This window comes from Mercenaria mercenaria, chromosome 10, assembly GCF_021730395.1.
Source record: "Mercenaria mercenaria strain notata chromosome 10, MADL_Memer_1, whole genome shotgun sequence".
Taxonomy (NCBI): Eukaryota; Metazoa; Mollusca; class Bivalvia; order Venerida; family Veneridae; genus Mercenaria; species Mercenaria mercenaria.
In genome coordinates this window covers 41,350,818-41,371,120 of record NC_069370.1, presented here as the reverse complement: position 1 = coordinate 41,371,120, position 20,303 = coordinate 41,350,818, and the positions used below count along the sequence as shown (strand labels likewise).

The following is a 20,303-nucleotide window of genomic DNA, read 5'->3' as shown; positions in this document are numbered from 1 at the left end:
GGTATCCCCCTTGCACAGTGCGGGGTTTTGAAAAACAGAAGGCTAGAGAAGGCCTCAGGTGCATTTTCAGCTTGAAACTATTGTCTTTTATGTGATCCTGTTTTGACTGGAATCATTGTGTGTCATGGACAAACATAATAATCTGTCAGAGTGAAACTAGGGAAAATTTAACCCCAGTTTCACTGGTGTGTGTGGTTGTTGTCATATATATCCTAGACCTCTTGGGTTTTTGCTCCCACCATGGTATTAGATGAACAGACTGAATAAAATTTGATCTGTAAGATGTTTTAGGCCACATTTAAGAAAGTCTTTGTTTGCTGTCTCCCGAGCCTACTCTGTGAAGTTGGATAGGTAGGTAGGCATTTTTTTTTCTAGTGCTACTTATAACTAGTTATTTTATATTTCTCGTAAAACTAAATGAATAAAAAATATGAAAAGATATCTTATGTCATTTTATATATCTGATTTGTTGATATTTGTGCGAATATTTGCAAAAAAAAAATAATCTAAATTTTAAATGACACAATCATGACAATTAAGCTTCTCTCTGCTCTTCTACAACAATGACTAAAATTCTAAACTGTTGTTATCATTTTATGTGGGAGAGGTGGACCTCAGTCTGGGTAGGATGTGTGGTGGTGTAAAACGTATTTCAATTCCATAGGGTTTAGTTTTTTGATAATTTAATTTTGTTCATTGGGTTTTTTAACAGACGAACTTAATATAGGTGAAGAGAGTGATATCTGATGAGGCTAAGGATCTATGGTAATGTGGTTTAAAAGGATTCGCCGAAAAAAAGTCATACTCCCAATCTCCGGACGTAGATCTAAAACTTTCCTTCCGTAAATACTGTGTGCAACGGCAATCTACATTTCTGAAACTTTACTTAAAATAATTTACATAAGCCTCAAAATCTATTCGCATATTTTACGAGGAAAATATGCATACATTTAATAATGAATTATTTCAACAACAGAAAACTTACGACATGATACGCACGTGTATTGTTTTCCCACCAAAATATAATACATAGTGCATCAGCAATAAATTCATATTTAGTGCTCAGAGTTCAGGATTTTTTTTTACCGTCTGTATTACAAGTCGTGAAACGTGAGATTCTTAGCTATTTTCATATTAACATCAGATAAATTGATGAATTTTGCGCGGCGACATCGAATAAAAATGGCGGCATCCATAACGTTTTCGGTGGCCTCTACGAGTTTAATCGGGAGAGGTGTATCGAATGAAAAAGACAGGTTATCCTTCTCATGACCAGAAATGGACAGGAAATATTAGTTCCCGCTGTAAATTCTCTTTTGATTTATATTGACCTGAAAAGAGACTGTAGTATTTCCGCAAACACAATAACGCACGTGCTTCTTTCCCGCCAAAATTAAAATAACGTGTTCACTAAGTAACTATTTTCGCAAGCGTGAACAAACGATCTCATTTCAAATTTACCAAAAGTATCCTCAGATGTTAAACAAGAGGTTCTTGCAGTTTTGTATAAAGTTTTTTTTTTTTTTTTTTATGTTGTTGTTTTTTTTGGTTCAAATACGTTTTTTTTTTTGGAACGGACAACCATGTTGCAGCAGACGACTTTGTATGAACTTTTGTTAATCAATCGATAGTGTTCGATGAAGAGTCAAGAACAAAATGTTTTGGGGTTCTTTACTTGCACTCAAATATTATCAAAATTTAATGGTGCTATTTGTTTGTAACATCTGCGAAAAGTCGCCGACGTATTTTCAAAGAACTAAGTCTCACTTTTTTTTTAATTAGTATACTTACTTACATCTAGATAACGACTTCCAAATCAAAAGTTTTAATTGTCTCTAATAACGATAATTACTAAAGTGATGCCCCAAAAAGATCCCGAAAGTATTTTGAGTTAATTATTGACTTCACAAGCTGAGAGAAGTGTAGCACGTGCGCAGTCCCGCCCTCGGGACGTCTAGAACAAAATAATGCCTTGAAATTTTCGCGATTCGCTTAATTGGTTTGATCGACGTATGGGGGCGGACCTAAAAGGCGGTCACATGTGTATACGGAAGTGACCTTGAAGATTGATGACAGGTGTAATAAAGTGATGTTGTATATTGCATAACGGAAGCAGCTCTCGCAGCGGGAGAGGACAATAAACAGGACACATGGGGCGTTTTTATAGTAAGGCATATATTTACTGGACTCAAAAGGGCACAGGGCGCTATTAAAAACGGCAGGGCGCCGCGCCCTTCTATTCCGCGCTAGTTTCTTTTTCAAAGCCTTTCAAGTGATTTCCATCCTAGATGTGTTAACAGATCGCTTACGCTGGATTTATTACCATGATCAAATCAAATCAACTAGATAATGAGGTAAAACGAACATTTAAAGGAACTCCAGCTAAAGCAACTAACATTTAGATGAAAGTCCCAAGTATGGGAATATTCTACCTGGTACACTGAAAAAGTCATTAGTCACCCACTGTGCTATTGAGAACAGAAATCCATGGTGTCTGAAATCATTCGTCCTTCTTGTGGGAAAGTTGGCAGTTACTTGCAGAGAACAGGTTTGTACTGGTACAGAAACCCGGAAAATGGCGTTAAATCCAAAAACAAACAAACAAAATCATGGCTTGTTTTGATTTAATCATCGAGATCGCAGCGCAGATACTCGACGCTGTATTTGCTGTCAGTTTTTCTCGGTTTCTGGTAAAGATTGGTAAAACCACTACTGTATTCACCCCAGTTGTATACATATAACCAAGTAGAGTAAAAGGTGTGAGAAAAAAATGTTGTTCTGCACTATATATGTATTGTTGTTGCAAAAACATAAATGAAAATTAGGACACAATCACGACTCAGATGCGAGCTTACTTTTACAAATACAAGTATCTACAAATGGGTTGTGTCTACTTGTAGCCATGGATAATTTTTCCTAATGATACCAAATATAATGTCACCCGACCTGGTTAAGCCAAGTATATGCTGTTTGAATCCAGTCAGGCCAACAGCTCGGCAAATAGTTAATGCAAACTTCTATTTGCCATATGACAAATGTCAAATATTGACTGTCATACTGTAGTTGTCAAATGATAAATATATTGTTTATTGAGAAATGCGAAACAATAAATGCCAAATGCCTATTCCTAAGTGTTTTATTTAAAAAAAAAAGAGCTGAGTATATCGGTGAATGACTGCATCCTTTAAAGAGTCATTGGTCTTTGTTACAGATCTTTTTCTCTATTATAAACTTTTTCTATACATTTTATAATGTTTCAAGTCAGACTGGTAGAATATTATAACTATGTACTATTTTGAACCTAATACAAAGTTCTGTACATATACACAAACATTTTAATTTTATGTTGGCATTGATTAGCAATCATTTTGATTACTTGATATCTTGATATTATAAACTTGTTATATGAGTTTCAGTCAAATGAATGACAAATATGCCTAACATAAATCTAGCTTCAGTTAACGTACATTTTACGTTGATGGGCTGATATCTTGTTAAAAATTATTTTTCTTATTCTTCTAAAGGTACACGGTTTTACAGTTTTCGATGCTGACGCGTACTGGAGTGCATAAACCTTCTTGACCACAAAACAAATATAATGCAAGGCAAACATTTCAGATGTAGTACATTTGTAGCAGATAAATTATTTTCCAAAATGACACAATTTAAAACATCTTTTTATTGCTAGTTTCGAAGTTAAGGCATCAGATAACAATTTTATTACCTACGCACGTATATATGTACGTTTAGCGGAAAAGTTTACCATATACGCTGTTATAGCAATTATTATTGCGCCGTTTGTGTTTCGTCACTGACACATTCCAGAAAATACATTTTTTTAATGAAAAATATCTAGTTTCTCGAAAATTGACAAAATATATGTGTGCAAAATAATTGCAATTAAACGTCAATAAAACTGACTTATTCCCATGCAGTGTCTATGATATTTTGAGAAAGCCAACATATTAAAAACAGGACTAAATTCGGCTGCCTGGTGTTTGCATAAAAACCTCAATTCGTGTACATCATTATACATCCTAACAGATTAACGACTTTGAAAGTTGAACAATAATATACGTTGGGTATGTAGCTGTGATTTATCTTTATCTAAATTTAGATAAAACATTAATCTTCCTCTCTCGCTCTTTGTGATGCTCTTTTCTGCTATAAAAAATGCGATTTTTAGACACCAAAATATGCAATTGCTCAAAAGACACCGAAGCAGCTGCTCGGTGTGCCTTAATGAAGTCGTCACTGATTTAAAGTCTTATGAACAGTTTCAATCAAACCGAGCCTGCAACATTTTCGTTTTTGTCGTGTTGAGCGACCTGTGAAGTTTCCATTTTTTCTATTTTACTGGAAAAAAGTCTTGTATTTTCGAATAGATTTATATTCTACACAAGAAACATTAAAATTCCGGTTCGATCTTTTCCGTGGAATTGAAAACAACTATCTTCTTATGCCTTTTTACACTCTAAATACGTGGATTACAAGGTATCTTCATGCATGGGAAACTCGAATATTCCGACAATAATGGCGACTAAACTTTCTTTATGAAAAGTTACTGACAAAAATAGAACTATGGAATATATATATGATTAAACATATTATTTGACTGGATTAATATTACAATTTATTTTCAAATAGTAAAATTGGAAACTCTACAGGCCGCCCAACATGACAAAAAATGAAAATGTTGTAGGCCCGGTTAGATTGATCCTGTTCATGGACGGTAGTGACATGCATGATTACACCCACACCTTCTAGCCCCGGGTTGAGCAAAACCTAATATTTACACATGATACAAGTACTTAAAATAATTTAGAGACATCTGCATATGTGTTCATAGGGGTGTTGGGTGGGAGTGGGTGTGGGTGGGGTGTACACATGGAACCTTCAACGATACACTAGTGTGACATAATTTCATGAGAAGCAGCGTAGGGTCCCCGACAAAACGACAAAACAATAGGCAGAACTAAACAAACTGGAATTTAGAAAAGGGTTCTGAGGTTAAGGAGCCTGCATACCACAGAAACTGCAAAAAGACAAAATTCAAAAGCGGGCACCATATCTAAGGGGTGATTATACAATACCCATAGCTATAACAGCTGGAGTATTGGAAACACACAGACCGAAATGTTCAAGCTTGAAATCTCAAAGTCAGTTATTTGTTCCAGGTTTTGGTTAATGAACATCTGTACTGATTGATGCACGGCACATGCACAATTTTCCTGCCAAAAATAAAATACAGCGCAACTCTGCAGACTTAAACGTTCAGTGAAGAAATCACTTGCGAGTAAAACTCAAATATACACAATACTAACCACATGGCATGCCAACCACATTAGAACTACTGAATAACACTCATTGAATATTATTCAGTGATGTTGTCATGTGAGTTGATCTATGCCAATAAGTGATTTTCTGAAAACAATACTCAGCTGTAGTATTCAGTTAACTCAGATCGCATGTGAGTAGTATTCGCTGAATAAATTTGTTTTAATTAATTTGTACCGAACTTAATGCATTATATCTTTATTGATCGCGGCTGATGAGGCCGCGATCATATTGAATAGGACAAGTATATGCGCGCTGGGGAAAATATTTCATGATGGACCTGTGAATTCTTTACTTATGGGTGAAACAGGTCTCATGAGCGTAAATACGACTAGCTTCTACTGATTATAAAACATACCGTACGATTTGTTGTGAATTAACTGTTGTTGTACTTTTAGTAGTTCAACCGCCACCCTTGTTTAAGAGCAACATTTAAAAAACACGTTTTTTTTTCATCCTCAAGTAATAAGTAAGTAGACTCGCCCAGTTTAATCAATCTATACGCATAATCTAATTTTATACATAGAGCGCGTACTTCACCCGATTTACATTCGGAACATTTTCACGCGTTTCGGGCTTTATCGTATGTTTAACATGGGATTTTTGAACCGTCCAAAGATGTTGGAAATGTTTGTCTCATTGTTTATTTATTTTAATAAAACTGTTACTGCTTTCATTGTCTACCACTTTTTTTCCACCCTTGCCTGAAAAAAACAGTAATGAGTTTGTACACTGTTCAGACAATTGTGCTCTGTTGAAATTTAACCAGACACAAGTTTACCTGCATAAACAGAAAGCATGATATGTCACCATGCGCGGATCTAGAAGGGGGGGGGGGGGGGGTGTGGGGACCGGGGGTCCGGACCCCCTCTGGAAAATCTTTAAAAAAGGAAAGAAGACAAGAAGGAAAGAAAATGGTTTTTGAAAAAGGCAACATTAGGACTGCATGTAAAGTATATGCGGCTGCTGCTACATACGACCCCGACATAATTCATATTATTTATCTAAAAGAAACTAAGAATTTTACCTTCAAGAAAGCTTGATTTTATCATTTTCCCAAATTTAACAGGTTAGTCCATAAAACTGTCCCGGAATGCAAAAAATGAAGTGCTAAATTAAAAAAATTCCAGTGGGGGCGGGGGCAGGGGATCGGACCCCCTCTGAGAAAATTGGCTGTGTCCGTGCATGGTCACTATACCTGTCCAGTACTGGACATCATGGTAAATGCTTCTTTCCTGCACAAATGACAATTTCGCAACTTCTGTCCGGTTTCTACAAATTTCTGGCCGCGATAAACCATTTGACTTGTTTTAATATTTGAACTTGTAAAACCTACATTATACAATCATCAAGCACCACAAATGTACAGTATGGTACGGCATCATACAGGGACAAGCACCATCAATAGTTTCAAAAATCACGATGTGGTCACGTCATGGCGTCACCTGCGCGAGGCTCAAGACACAAAATTTAAGAAAAAACATTTGTGAAAATACAACAAGTTAAGATCAGTATCGAAATAAGAAGTATGTCATAGTAACAATGTGCATTGCTTTTTTTTAAACTGCCGTTGAAAAAAGGCGGCAAGTTTATTTAAATTGACGATGTGAAATGTAAAAATTTGTGAAAGAAGTGGGTGGGGTAGAACATTTTTTTTGTCCCCCGCCTTTTTAATCATAAATTTAGAAAATTATAGGCTGCGTCCGTGGCAGCCGCGTCCGTCCGTCACACTTCGTGCCCAGTCCATAACTCAGCCATCCTTAAGGGGATTTTAAAATAACTTTGCTTAAATGTTCTAGGTAATCAGATAATTATGTGACGAACTGTCTGGCGCAAGACCTAATCCAAAACTAATTTGACGCTATCCTAGGAAATATTGAGTTATTTTTCTTATGGGCAGTAAGATCTTTACATGGCTGTGTACTCTGCTTTATCCGCCATTATTTATCTGTGAAGTTTTGACAGTTAGATTGCCTGTCACAAACATAAAACAATCTGATCGTCGAATTATTTTGACCAGTGTTTTTTCCACTAGTTTGGGAATGGGGCCGGGGCCTTTACAGTTGCGAAAAATGCGTCGTAAAACAGCGCTATTGGGATTTTATATTTCAGAATTGATGAACTAATAATTCTTTTTAGTCAAGTTTATGGTAAAAGATAGTACAGTTATCATATTTATTCATTATTAAAACTTTAAAGATATAAAAAAAATCTTCTACTCATTGAGCTTGCAATACAACAGACATGACTGTATCTCGTGTTTCATTATAACTTAGATCGTTACCTGAATCGGTTGTCTCTGACGTTATTGTTGTTAGTTTTTCTTTACTTTTACTTTCCGTTTCAAAGTGAGTAGACATAGCCATTGTAGGTGTAATAATTTGAGCGTTAAACAGATCTGTAGTTTTAAAGGTTTGTCTGACGAAGAAAACATCAATTCTGACGTACTTTTATCGTCACTTTTATTGATTTTCTTTGTATATAATACTTACAATTGAAGACGGCATGTTTACGATCAGCAGACACTTATATTATCATGCCTTTCAATGACGTGGCTTAAGGAGAAGTAACTACAATTGACTGTTTACAATACAAAAACCATTTACATAAACACTAACGTAATGGATTTTGGAACCTAATTTTTGTGTCATGTTGTTAAAATTTTCAGGCATTTTTTCCAACTTCCAGTTGGGAATTTTGAAGGTAAAATTGGGAAAAAAAACATACTATTTCAAAATTGACCTGAAAAAAATCACTGTTGACTATTTAGACCCAGACCCCTAGCTCCAAGGTCAAGGTCACGCTTAGAGGTGAATTCAGAAAGGTTAACTTAACATGGCCTTTTTTCTTGTCCAGTCCATAACTGCCATTCATTAAGGGATTTTGAAATTACTTGGCACAAATATTTCCCATAAGGCGTAAAAAAAATTTGTATGTTTCCGGTATCCCGACCTACCCTAAATATTTGGCCCGACCCTAAATGTCTTTATGGCTTTGGATAATATTTTTTTCACCTTTTTAACAGAAAGTTCAAAAACTACACTTCTTATGTTTTAAACATGGTCAGTGATGTTAGAAATCAACTTACTGATGCTCTAAATGCATAACCCTCTTATCATCAGATGGTGGGCTATTCAAATCACTCTGCGTCCGTGGTCCTTCCGTCCGTCCGTTAACAATTTCTCGTTATCGCATCTATCGAAACTACTGGGGGGATTTTGGCCACACTTTGTCAGAATGATGTATTGGTACCCTAGTTGTGTCCCTCTGAAAATCAGACTGGTTCAACAATTTTTGAGTGAGTTATGGCCCTTTGTTTATTTTTATAATTTACATAGATTTATATAGGGAAAAACTTGGAAAATCTTCTTGTCCAAAACCACAGAGCCTAGAGCTTTGATATTTGGTATGTAGCATCATCTACTGGTCCTCTACCAAGATGATTCAGATTATTTCCCTGGGGTCAAATATGGCCCCGTCCCAGGGGTCACATGGTTTAAATAGACTTATATAGGGAAAAACTTTGAAAAACCTCTTGTCCAAAATCACAGGGCCTAGGGCTTTGATATTTTGTATGTGACATCATCTAGTGGTCTTCTACTAAGAGTGTTCAAATTATTCCCCTAGGGTCAAATATTGCCACCCTGGGGGTCACATGGTTTACATAGACTTATATAGGGAAAAACTTTAAAAATCTTCTTGTCCAAACCACAAAGCCTAGGGCTTTCATATTTGTAATGTAGCATCATCTAGTGGTTCGCTACCAAGTTTGTTCAAATTATCCCCCTAGGGTCAAATATGGCCCCACCCCGGGGGTCACATGGTTCATATAGACTTATATAGGGAAAAGCTTTTAAAATCTTTTTGTCAATAACCTACAACATTCAAATTTGGACCACTTGTATAGTTTTGAGTGGCAAGATGAACCTTGACATGAGTTGACCTTGATTTTGACCTAGTGACCTACTTTCACATTTCTGTAGTTACAGCCTTCAAATTTGGACCACATGCATAGTTTTGTGCACCGAAATGTTTTTTTACCTGGACATTGACCTAGTGACCTACTTTCACATTTTTGAAGGTACAGGCTTCAAATTTGAACCACATGCATAGTTTTGTGTTCTGAAATGAGATTTGACCTTGATTTTGACCTAGTGACCTCCTTTCACATTTCTCAAGCTACAGCCATCAATTTGGACCACATGCATAGTTTTTTGTACTGAAATGAACTTTGATCTTGAGATTGACCTAGTGACCTACTTTCACATTTCTGAAGCTACAGGCTTCAAATTTGGACCACATGCATATTTTTGTGTTCTGCATTGAAATTTGACATTGATTTTTACCCAGGGTTCCAGCTGTTGGTCGCCAATGGCACCAAATGCGACAAAATGTAAATTCTGGCGCTAAAAATCTTCAGTTGGCGAATTTCATTGGCGCCTACAAGATAATCGTCGATCTGATCTTCTGATCTTTCTCAAGGACGCAATAACGGATTATCTGATATTTAACACTACACTAAGACAATACACAACGTGTCAATATCGATTTACACTTCGGGGCATAATTTAAAACTTCGCCGAGTCACTAGAGCATTCCTCCACGCAAGAACGATAATCAGTCAGTCTGATTCGCCAAATTTAGCTCCGCCTACTCACACGAAAGCAAATGAAACGAAATATTAGCTGCGTACTTCCTTTAATGCACCACCTTTTTTATGATGCAAAAAAACGCGAGATAAATTTACAGGTTATTTTAATGACAATACGATTCCCCGAAGTAACCAAGACTGAGACAGAGAAAATGCCGGAAATAATGACACGTCAAAGCACGATCAAAAGATACACATTCTCCATCAAAGCGCGATCAAAAAATACACATATTCTTCGATCGTAAATAGATAAATTTTTGCACAAGCTTTGTTATTAAATAAATCTACGCGTTCGTAAATTTCAGTCGCGTTAGTATAATTTCAATCGAAGAATTTTTGAGATACAAATGAACTAAAGCAGTTCTTTTGGTTCTTTTACATGCCCAATGTAAAGCATTGATACATGGGATATTTTAAAAAGCTCAACCCCAAAGCTTAAAATCAAAGTGCTAATAATACCTGTAGGTGGTATTTTCACTATACATTAGTATGTATAAAAGGAAATAGAAATTTAGTTATATATATAATGAAACTTAAGCATTTTAAAAAGCTTTTCAAAAGTTATAAAGTAATATAAAGCAACACTGTTTTTGATAAATGACTTAAATAAATTTTGAAATAAAAAGTTAAAAGAATAAAAGAGGTAAATATTCATGTTTTAAAAACATCTATTTAGTGAAAATGACCGTTAAAGGGAGATAATTAAAAAATGGCAAACTATATAAAGGGATAATTTTATAGATTGAGCAATTACTTTTGTTTAGAAAATGTTCTTCAGGCCGGTTTCAGGAAAGGTTACTCCTGTTCAGATCATATATTTACATTATACTCCTTAATTGAAATACTTAAAAAGAAGAAAAAAAATTTTTTTGTGCTTTTGTGGACTTTTCGCAAGCATTTGATAAGGTATGGCGCGTTGGACTCTGGCATAAGTTGCTTCAAAATTCTATAAATGGTAAATTCTTCAACATTATAAATAATATGTATAAAAGTATCAAATCGTGTGTTCTGCACAACGGATCTGTCTCTGCCTCGTTCATTTCCGAAATTGGGGTTAGACAGGGTGAAAATTTGTCTCCTGTGCTCTTTTCCATGTACCTAAACGACCTTCAAACATATTTACAGAATAGTGGCATTGCTGGAGTAGAATTATTCGATCCACAAGATCTAACACTATGGCTTAAACTCTTAGTCCTACTCTATGCAGATGACACCATTCTTATCTCGAACTCACCCACTGACCTTCAAAATTCACTGAATGCATTTAATGATTATTGCACTAACTGGCATTTAAAAGTTAACTTAAACAAAACCAAAATAGTTGTTTTTGGAGCTCGACAATTAGGAAATTTCAGTTTTCATTTAGGTAACGAGAACCTTGAGATAACAGATAATTACCACTATCTAGGTGTAACATTCTCTAGCAACGGTTCTTTCCTTAAAGCCAGGAAGCATGTAGTACAACAAGCAACTAAAGCAATGTACCTATTATTTACTAAGTCAAATAATTCAGATTTACCAATAGACCTGATTATCAAACTATTTGACCATACCGTTTTACCAGTTTTAACATACGGTTCAGAAATATTCGGATTCGAAAATTTAGATCTGTTAGAAAAAGTCCACAATGAGTTTTTACGCAAAATAACTAAATCCCGAAAATCTACTCCCCTGTATATGTTAATGGGCGAGCTTGGTCGATTTCCGATATCAGTCATTGTAAAATCTCGAATGATATCGTTCTGGAACCGTCTACTGACCGGGAAAGAAAATAAAATATCTTCACTAATTTATAAATACATGATCAACGAGCCTAACTATGAATTTAAGTGGATAACTAAAATAAAAGAAATTCTGAATTCTGTCGGGCGGCCGGATCTTTGGCAGAATCAATCACAAATCAGTCACGCGTTTATCCATAAACAAATAAAACAAACATTAATTGACCAGTATAAACAGTCATGGCATGCGCAGCTCTGTCGATCGAACAAAGGTCTCATTTATAAAAGTTTTAAGGAAGATTCTAATTTTGAAGAATACTTTAGAATTTTACACAACCAAGAATCCCTTACTCTGTTCAAATTCAGAACGGCAAATCATAAATTCCCTGTAGAAGTTGGGCGCTATGACGGTACCCCTTTTTATGAAAGGAAGTACACACTGTGCCCTGCGGACCAACTTGGTACTGAACAACACTATCTATTACACTGTATTTTTTTCGAGCAAAAAAGAGAACAGTTTCTGCAAAGTGTAACGTTAAATCATAGTCGCGACATTACGCTTAAATCACTACTCGGATCTAATAACGTTCCCGTATTGAGAAATCTTGTTAAATTTGTTGATGTTATCATGAAACATTTTATAAGATAATCCCAATGCCTCCAATTTGAATTTGAACATAATTCATTTATACCTACGTAGCAAATATATACACTTAACTTAACAGCTCCTTGTAACAAACATAACTCCAACATTTACAACTGAAAAAAATGTCTTACCTATCAGGGAACTTATCCCATAATACTGTTACTGTTTTTCAGATAATACTGTTACTGTTTTTAAGATATTCCTTGGAAATGTTAATCCTTCTTGTATCGCATTTGTCAACACGTGTTTGTTTCATTAATCTAGTCTATGAATGACAATCCTCTGATTTGTAAGACACGGAAAATTAAATCCACGGTATTCACGCGCAAAATGGTTAATTCTCCTTACCCATTTTATTTATAATTAAAAACCCTAAAGTACTCCCCATTTACCTAAATTAACAATGTTAATGATTGCTAAATATTAACTGTTAATTCTCCCGTATATCTCCACAGTTCTAAGTAATTAAACGTTGAAGTACTTCAAAAGTGTATAATTACTAGTACCGGTAATGTTTGTCATTTATAATACTGCCCAAATTAATGAATGACATTCCTTTGAGTTGTAAAAATTTTTACGCATGAAATAATCGATATTCACATGCAGCACCGATCAATTCTCCTAACACATTTATAATAAAAACCCATTTCCTTATTTAAACTGGATATAAATATAAATATTTCCAAAACTGTTCTATGTTTAAAATGTTCCCTTTTTCTTGAGTTTTTATTATTATTGATAATACATTTCACTATCATGTATGAACTACTTCTCGCAGCGAAGGGATATAATGCAGGTGCGTATCAAGCGCTCTATTGCATTGTCCCACTCCCATCCCAAATAGACATCCATTCTAGATATTAAATCTTTCTGTCAAAAGTAAACTAAATGTAATTTATTTTTGGTTTTCCTTACCGTCTAATAGTAAATGTACCCCTGCTCACCATCAGTAATATTGAGTGTATGTTTATTTTACTCAATGTTGAAATTCTTGTTATATGTTATGTCATAACTGCTACATTTGTATATTTTCCTGTACCGGAACCATTCAGATTTTTGTTATATCAACATTGTGTTATATTCCCCTTGTTGTATTGAAAAATGCCTGGGTGAAATAAAAGATATGTTCTGTTCTGTTCTGTTCTTGAAAATGGTTGAGAAGATTAAAAACTATTTTTGATTCAATGTGATATTAGGATAAATATTCATGTTTTAAAAACATCTATTTTGTGAAAATGACCCTTAAAGGGAGATTATTAAAAATGGCAAACTATATAAAGGGATAATTTTATAGACTGAGCAATTACTTTTGTTTAGAAAATGTTCTTGAAAATGGTTGAGAAGATTAAAAACTATTTTTGATTCAATGTGATATTAGGATAGACTGGTTCAAGAGCAAATTGCATGGTTATTGTAAAGAATCAAATGAAAAAGAGATTAAAAAAGAAAATGGTATGTTGCCCATCACAGACTATTGGCTCCAACTTGAGAGCCACTGGCGCAAACTTTTCCTGATTGGCGAATTTGTTGGCGCAAAGTGAAATTGACCCAGAGGAAACCCTGTTTACCTAGTACCTACTATCACATTTCTCAAGCTACAGCCTCCAGATTTGAAGCACATGCATAGTTTTGTATACCGAAATGAACTTTGACGTTGAAATTGATCTAGTGACCTACTTTCCAGGGTTCCCGCTGTTGGTCGCCAATGGCGCCAAATGCGACAAAATATAAATTCTGGCGCTAAAAATCTTCAATTGGCGAATTTCATTGGCGCCTACAAGATAATCGTCGATCAGATCTTCTGATCTCTCTCAGTGACGCAATAACGGATTATCCGATATTTAACACGACACGAAGACAATACACAACGTGTCAATATCGTTTTACACCTCGGGGCATAATTTAAAACTTCCCCGAGTCACTAGAGCGTTCCTCCACGCAAGAACGATTATCAGTCAATCTGATTCGCCAAATTTAGCCCCGCCTACTTACACGAAAGTAAATGAAACGAAATATTAGCTGCGTGCTTCGTCTAATGCACCACCTTTTTATGATGCAAAAAACGCGAGATAAATTTACAGGTTATTTTAATGACAATCCGATTCGCCGAAGTAATTGAGACTGAGAAAATGCCGGAAATAATGACAGATCAAAAGATACACATATTCTCCGATCGTAAATAGATCAATTTTGCACAAGCTTGTTAAATAAATCTACCCCGTTCGTAAATTTCAGTCGCGGTCGTCTAATTTCAATCGGAGAATTTCAGTCGCGGTCGTATAATTTCAATCGGAGAATTTTTGAGATACAAATGAACTAAAGCAGTTCTTTTGGTTCTTTTACGTGCCCAAGGTAAAGCATTGATACACCGGGATAATTTTAAAAAACTCAACCCCAGAGCTTCAAAACAAAGTGCTAATAATACCTGTAGGTGGTATTTTCGCTATACATTAGTATGTATGAAAGGAAATAGAAATTTAGTTACATATATAATGAAACTTAAGCATTTTAAAAAGCTTTTCAAAAGTTATAAAATAATATAAAACAACACTGTTTTTGATAAATGACCTAAATTAATTTTGAAATAAAAAGTTAAAAGAATAAAGAAATAAATATTCATGTTTTAAAAACATCTATTTAGTGAAAATGACCATTAAAGGGAGATAATTAAAAATGGCAAACTATATAAAGGGATAATTTTATAGATTGAGCAATTACTTTTGTTTAGAAAATGTTCCTGAAAATGGTTGAGAAGATTAAAAACTTTTTTTGATTCAATTATGATATTAGGATAAATATTCATGTTTTAAAATCATCTATTTAGTGAAAATGACCCTTAAAGGGAGATAATTAAAAATGGCAAACTATATAAAGGGATAATTTTATATTAGATTGAGCAATTACTTTTGTTTAGAAAATGTTCTTGAAAATGGTTGAGAAGATTAAAAACTATTTTTGATTTAATGTGATATTAGGATAGACTGGTTCAAGAGAATATTGCATGGTTACTGTAAAGAATCAAATGAAAAAGAGATTGAAAAAGAAAATGGTATGTCGCCCATAACAGACTATTGGCTCCAACTTGAGAGCCACTGGCGCAAACTTTTCCTGATTGGCGAATTTGTTGGCGCAAAGTGAAATTGACCCAGAGGAAACCCTGCTTTCACATTTCTCAAGCTACAGCTTTCAAATTTGGACCACATGCATGGACCACATGCTCAGTGTTGAGTATCGAAATGAAATTTGACCTTGATTTTGACCTTGAGCTAGTCTTGAAATTTGGAACATTCAAAAATGGCTCAATGGTGGTGCCAAGATCACTCTGTGATCTCTTGTTTGTATTAATTTTTTGTCACAAAAATAATTTTCAAAAAGTCTCCCTTAATAAAAAAAATTTAAAAAAAAAAAAATTCCTACCTACCTACCCTATTTTTTATGCCCCCAAAGGGAGGCATACAGTTTTTGAACCGTCTGTCGGTCTGTCCGCAATTTTCGTGTCCGGTCCATATCTTTGTCATCCATGGATGGATTTTCAAATAACTTGGCATGCATGTGTACCACAGTAAGACAACATGTCGCGCACAAGACCCAGTTCCGTAGCTCAAAGGTCAAGGTCACACTTAGACGTTAAAGGTCATTTTTCATGATAGTGCATTGATGGGCGTGTCCGGTCCATATCTTTGTCATCCATGGATGGATTTTGAAGTAACTACGCATAAATGTGTGGCACAGTAAGATAACATGTCGCGTGCAAGACCCAGGTCTGTAGCTTAAAGGTCAAGGTCACACTTAGACGTTAAAGGTCATATTTCATGATAGTGCATTGATGGGCGTGTCCGGTCCATATCTTTGTCATTCATGCATGGATTTTAAGATTATTGGGCATGAATGTGTACCACAGTAAGACGACATGTCGCGCGCAAGACCCAGGTCCGTAGCTCAAAAGTCAAGGTCACAGACGTTAAAGGTCATATTTCATGATAGTGCAATGATGGGCATGTCCGGTCCATATCTTTGTCATTCATGCATGGATTTTAAAATAACTAAGCATGAATGTGTGGCACAGTAAGACGACATGTCGCGCGCAAGACCCAAGTCCGTAGGTCAAAGGTCCTAAACTCTAACATTGGCCATAACTATTCATTCAAAGTGCCATCGGGGGCATGTGTCATTCTATGGAGACAGCTCTTGTTTTGAGCATGTTACTGGAACCATAACTCTAGGTGGTCCATTTTTGAACTATCTCCAATTTCAAAATCTTTTCTGGGGCATTTTATATATTTGCCTTAAATTCATTTTGCGACCCATTCAAAGTCTGACAAGAATACTGTCATGCTACTTTTAGACATTAAATTTATGTATCACATTATCCACAACTTCTTGTCACCTATCTTTATCAAGAATCAAGTCTACTACTTTATTCTGCAATAAATATATTTGTTTCCAAATGAAATACATGTTCCAGGGTCCATGCTTTTTAAAATAGGCGACGTGAGCAAAGTGGTCGCTTTTTTTGGATGACTTTACTCTGTTTGTACAGAAAAGCGAAATACAAGTCGCCCTAAAAGCCGGTGCCCGAGGCTGTTATATGTTTATCGCATCTATCCCCTTCTAATCAGCTTGTAAAAACATTACGTAATCAATTAGCATAAACTTATCCCATTACCATGGTTACGGGTTGTGAACTTCACCTGTTAATAAAGTATGCTCCGCCTATCACTGAATATCATTACTATGATTTTTATTGTTCGAAAACTTTGGAAACACCAATCAAACGCTTCGAAACAAAATTGCCTTTAATTGATTTTGTGCATCACCGATAAAAATTGTGTGCATCACATGTGAAAACAAACAACTAAAAACTGCCAAAAGTTAGATCGAAAAACAATAACAAAAGTATGTCGGCGCAATATGACAGATGATAGCTGTCACAAATTAAGCTGTTTGATGTGACCGATAAACAAAAGCTCTGAATAATCGGGGCATTTTTTCCCTTTAAAGCTACCAACCGTAAAAGGAGGCAGTCCCAATGCAAAAATGTATGAGAAAAGAATGTGACTTTTAAGCATATTGTCTTGTGTTTTGAATGGTATGGTTTACATGATCATGTAGAATTACATTCTATTCTTTGTGCATAATCATCAAAGTGGGCTTTTGAATCAAACATGCGTTTAAAACGCGTATGTACTGCACCTCATGTAGTTAATTTTTTTTTACCAAAGTGCGATTGTGTGGTAGGGCTAGTATGGGTCTGGGGACAGTATGGGTCATTCTTGACTGTATTATCAAAATTAGCAAATTTTCTACAAAAGATGTGCATTTCATAATTATGAATGGAAAATATGTTTACCTTTGTTTATTTTGTCTTGTTTCCACAAGAAGAAAATCAGAAGACATAGAAGAGAATATCGCTTTTGCCCCTAGATCTTGTCACTGTTTAAGTATATTTTAATTTCTTTTGTTTTACTTTTACCTTATGAGGATAAAATACTCCAAACAAGCTAAACTAACATGATCAAGAGATGTGCCCAGTCTGTTGAAAGGAAATGTCTAATTGTCCTGTTCCACACACCTAGCCTGCATTCTAGCCATCTGGTATTAAAGTTTAAACTTTATGCCTAGTCTGTCCTGCATGTACATAGAGATTGTCTAGGAATTGGGTAATGAGTTTGAAAATTTCTCCTTGTCAAAAGCAAAATCCTGAGTCCACATTTGTTAGTGTTTTATTCTTTATTACACATAATTTAGAATTGATCATTGAATGTTTTAAAATACCATACTTAGGTCTAATTTGGTTATTTGACATGAAACGTACAATGCAGTAGTTGCTATCAAAAGTTTGACAAGCTAACAGAAGTTTTAACAGTTATTGTAATATTATTGTTATCAAAGCACAACATTTAAAGGTTTTCTTTGTCCTTTCAGATTAAAGAAAGTTGATCCACACAGTTGGGCAGAACTTACCATTCCTGAGTAGAGATGGCAGAGGCAGAGGAACCAAGAGATGATATGTCTGAGAGCTCAGAAGATGAGGCTGATGTCTTCGATAATTATGGTGTTTTCCAGAGTGACTATGAATTTAAATTTGTCCAGGAGGGAAATGATAAGACCACCTTGATGTTGCCTCCAGTCACATATGACAGTATGGAAGTGAAATATTTCAATATTGAAATTGAAGTAGACAGTGAATTGCATGTTAGTGCACTGGAGAAAGAGGAGACAGTTAATGGCACAACTCGATTTTTCTTCCGCATTGCAAAGCAAGGGTTGCAAGTCGTAGAAGCAGATGAAGTAGAAGCATTTGAAAAACTGGGTGAAGATGGATATGAATATGAAGAAATAAAGGATTATGCAGCTGAGAAAGCTGAGAGAGCGAAAAAGCGTAAGCCTAAAAAGCCTAGAACTGCAATGGATGCTCATAACTATAGTAAACCAAAAGTTGTAATGACGTCAGCACCAACTGTTAAAGTTGAAGATGAAGGTGAAAAGTATGAAGAAATTGAAAAAGCGCAGGGTGTGGCATTAGATGGAACACAGCTAGATAAAGATACCAATAGTTTCTTAGAGCAATGTGACGATGGTGAAGAAGAGATTGAGGATGAGGGAGAAGATATGGATGATGATGGTGATGATGATATGGATGATTTTGATGAAATTGAGATAGGAGAAAATCTGACATTACCAGGGGAAGAGGGAGATGATGATGATGAAGATGACCTAATGAAAACACCAAAACGAAAGGGAAAAGGGATCAAAGGGGAGACAACATCAGAGAAGAAGAGAAGAAAATATGATAAAACAAATTTTTACAGTAAAAACTCATCCAACTTCACTGTGGAGATGACTGATGAAGGTTAGTGTTTCATTACAAGAAATAAGAGAGGCTTCAGGGCTTTTCAGGCACCTGTGGTTATTAATTTACTAAATATTGTTTGAAAATTTCTTTGACAGGTAACTGAAACAGAACTGATTTTTTTATCAGTAAAAGCTTTTTTCTACAAACATAAATGATAATTATGTTTGTACAGTTTGCCATGGTATAGCCCTGGAGTCTCTTGATTGAAAATGTGCAGGCCCTTCCACAGACCACTCCACAGACATATAAAACTTCTTAATAATTCGAACCATAAAGCCTCTGATTTTAATTGGTCAACCATGTCTTACATTAAAAGATAAAGTTTATGAATATAATTATAGGAAATCCCAACATATTGCAGCTCGCTGGCTGGGCAATTGTCTTGCAAGATGCACTTGTTCAGCTTAAAACACGGTCATCATGGACAATTCAGGGAGTTTATATACCTTGCATTATCCTGGACCCACAAGGACCCATGCAACCTCCTGGTCCCCAGCAAAACTTTTCAGATCATTTTTCTATGCTTATTTTGGGAAACGGAAATATAATGTAATGGCCTGTCTTCTGTCTGTCCGTCAGATATTTTGTCTGAAGCATAATTTAACCATTTATTAAATTGAGTTTAAACATGGCAGATAGGTAGGTAGTGAGGAGAAAAGGTGCAGAGAGCATGAACTGGATTGGTAGGTCAAAATTCAAGGTCACAAATAGAGCTAAAAGGTCAAATTTCTCTGTCACATTTCATATTCGGAGTTTAACTTTTTAACCATTTAATGTACTGACTTTAAACTTATGACATTGGCAATATAACAATTGGCAGAGTGCATGAACTGGTTCTGTTGGTCAAAGGTCAAGGCTACAAGTGGAGCTCGAGAGTCAAGTTTGTCCATCATATTTCATGTCTGGAGCATAACATAATAACCATTCAAGATATTGATTTCAAACTTTGCATATAGACAGATGGCAATGAGGTCATGAGTAGAATGCAAGAAGTGGGTCCATAGGCCAAAGGTTGAGGTCATTCACAGGCTCAAGGGTCAAATTTTTGTCCAAAGCTTTTTACTTCAAACTTTCATTTGTTGGTAGCGATGA

General features: G+C 35.4%; 1 protein-coding gene across 7 annotated transcripts in view; it reads left to right on the top strand.

Annotated features, from left to right (window-relative positions):
• Nucleotides 1-6,729: 6,729 nt before the first annotated feature.
• The window catches only part of LOC123560786 (zinc finger and SCAN domain-containing protein 31-like), a 70,017-nt gene continuing 56,443 nt past the window's right edge, over nucleotides 6,730-20,303 (top strand). For all 7 annotated transcript variants that reach the window (XM_053552915.1, XM_053552911.1, XM_053552913.1 and 4 more), the window contains exons 1-2: nucleotides 6,730-6,863; nucleotides 18,281-19,208. In XM_053552915.1, the coding sequence (XP_053408890.1) occupies nucleotides 18,335-19,208 (874 nt within the window). In that variant the 5' untranslated portion in view covers nucleotides 6,730-6,863; nucleotides 18,281-18,334. The remainder of the gene's footprint in view (nucleotides 6,864-18,280; nucleotides 19,209-20,303) is intronic.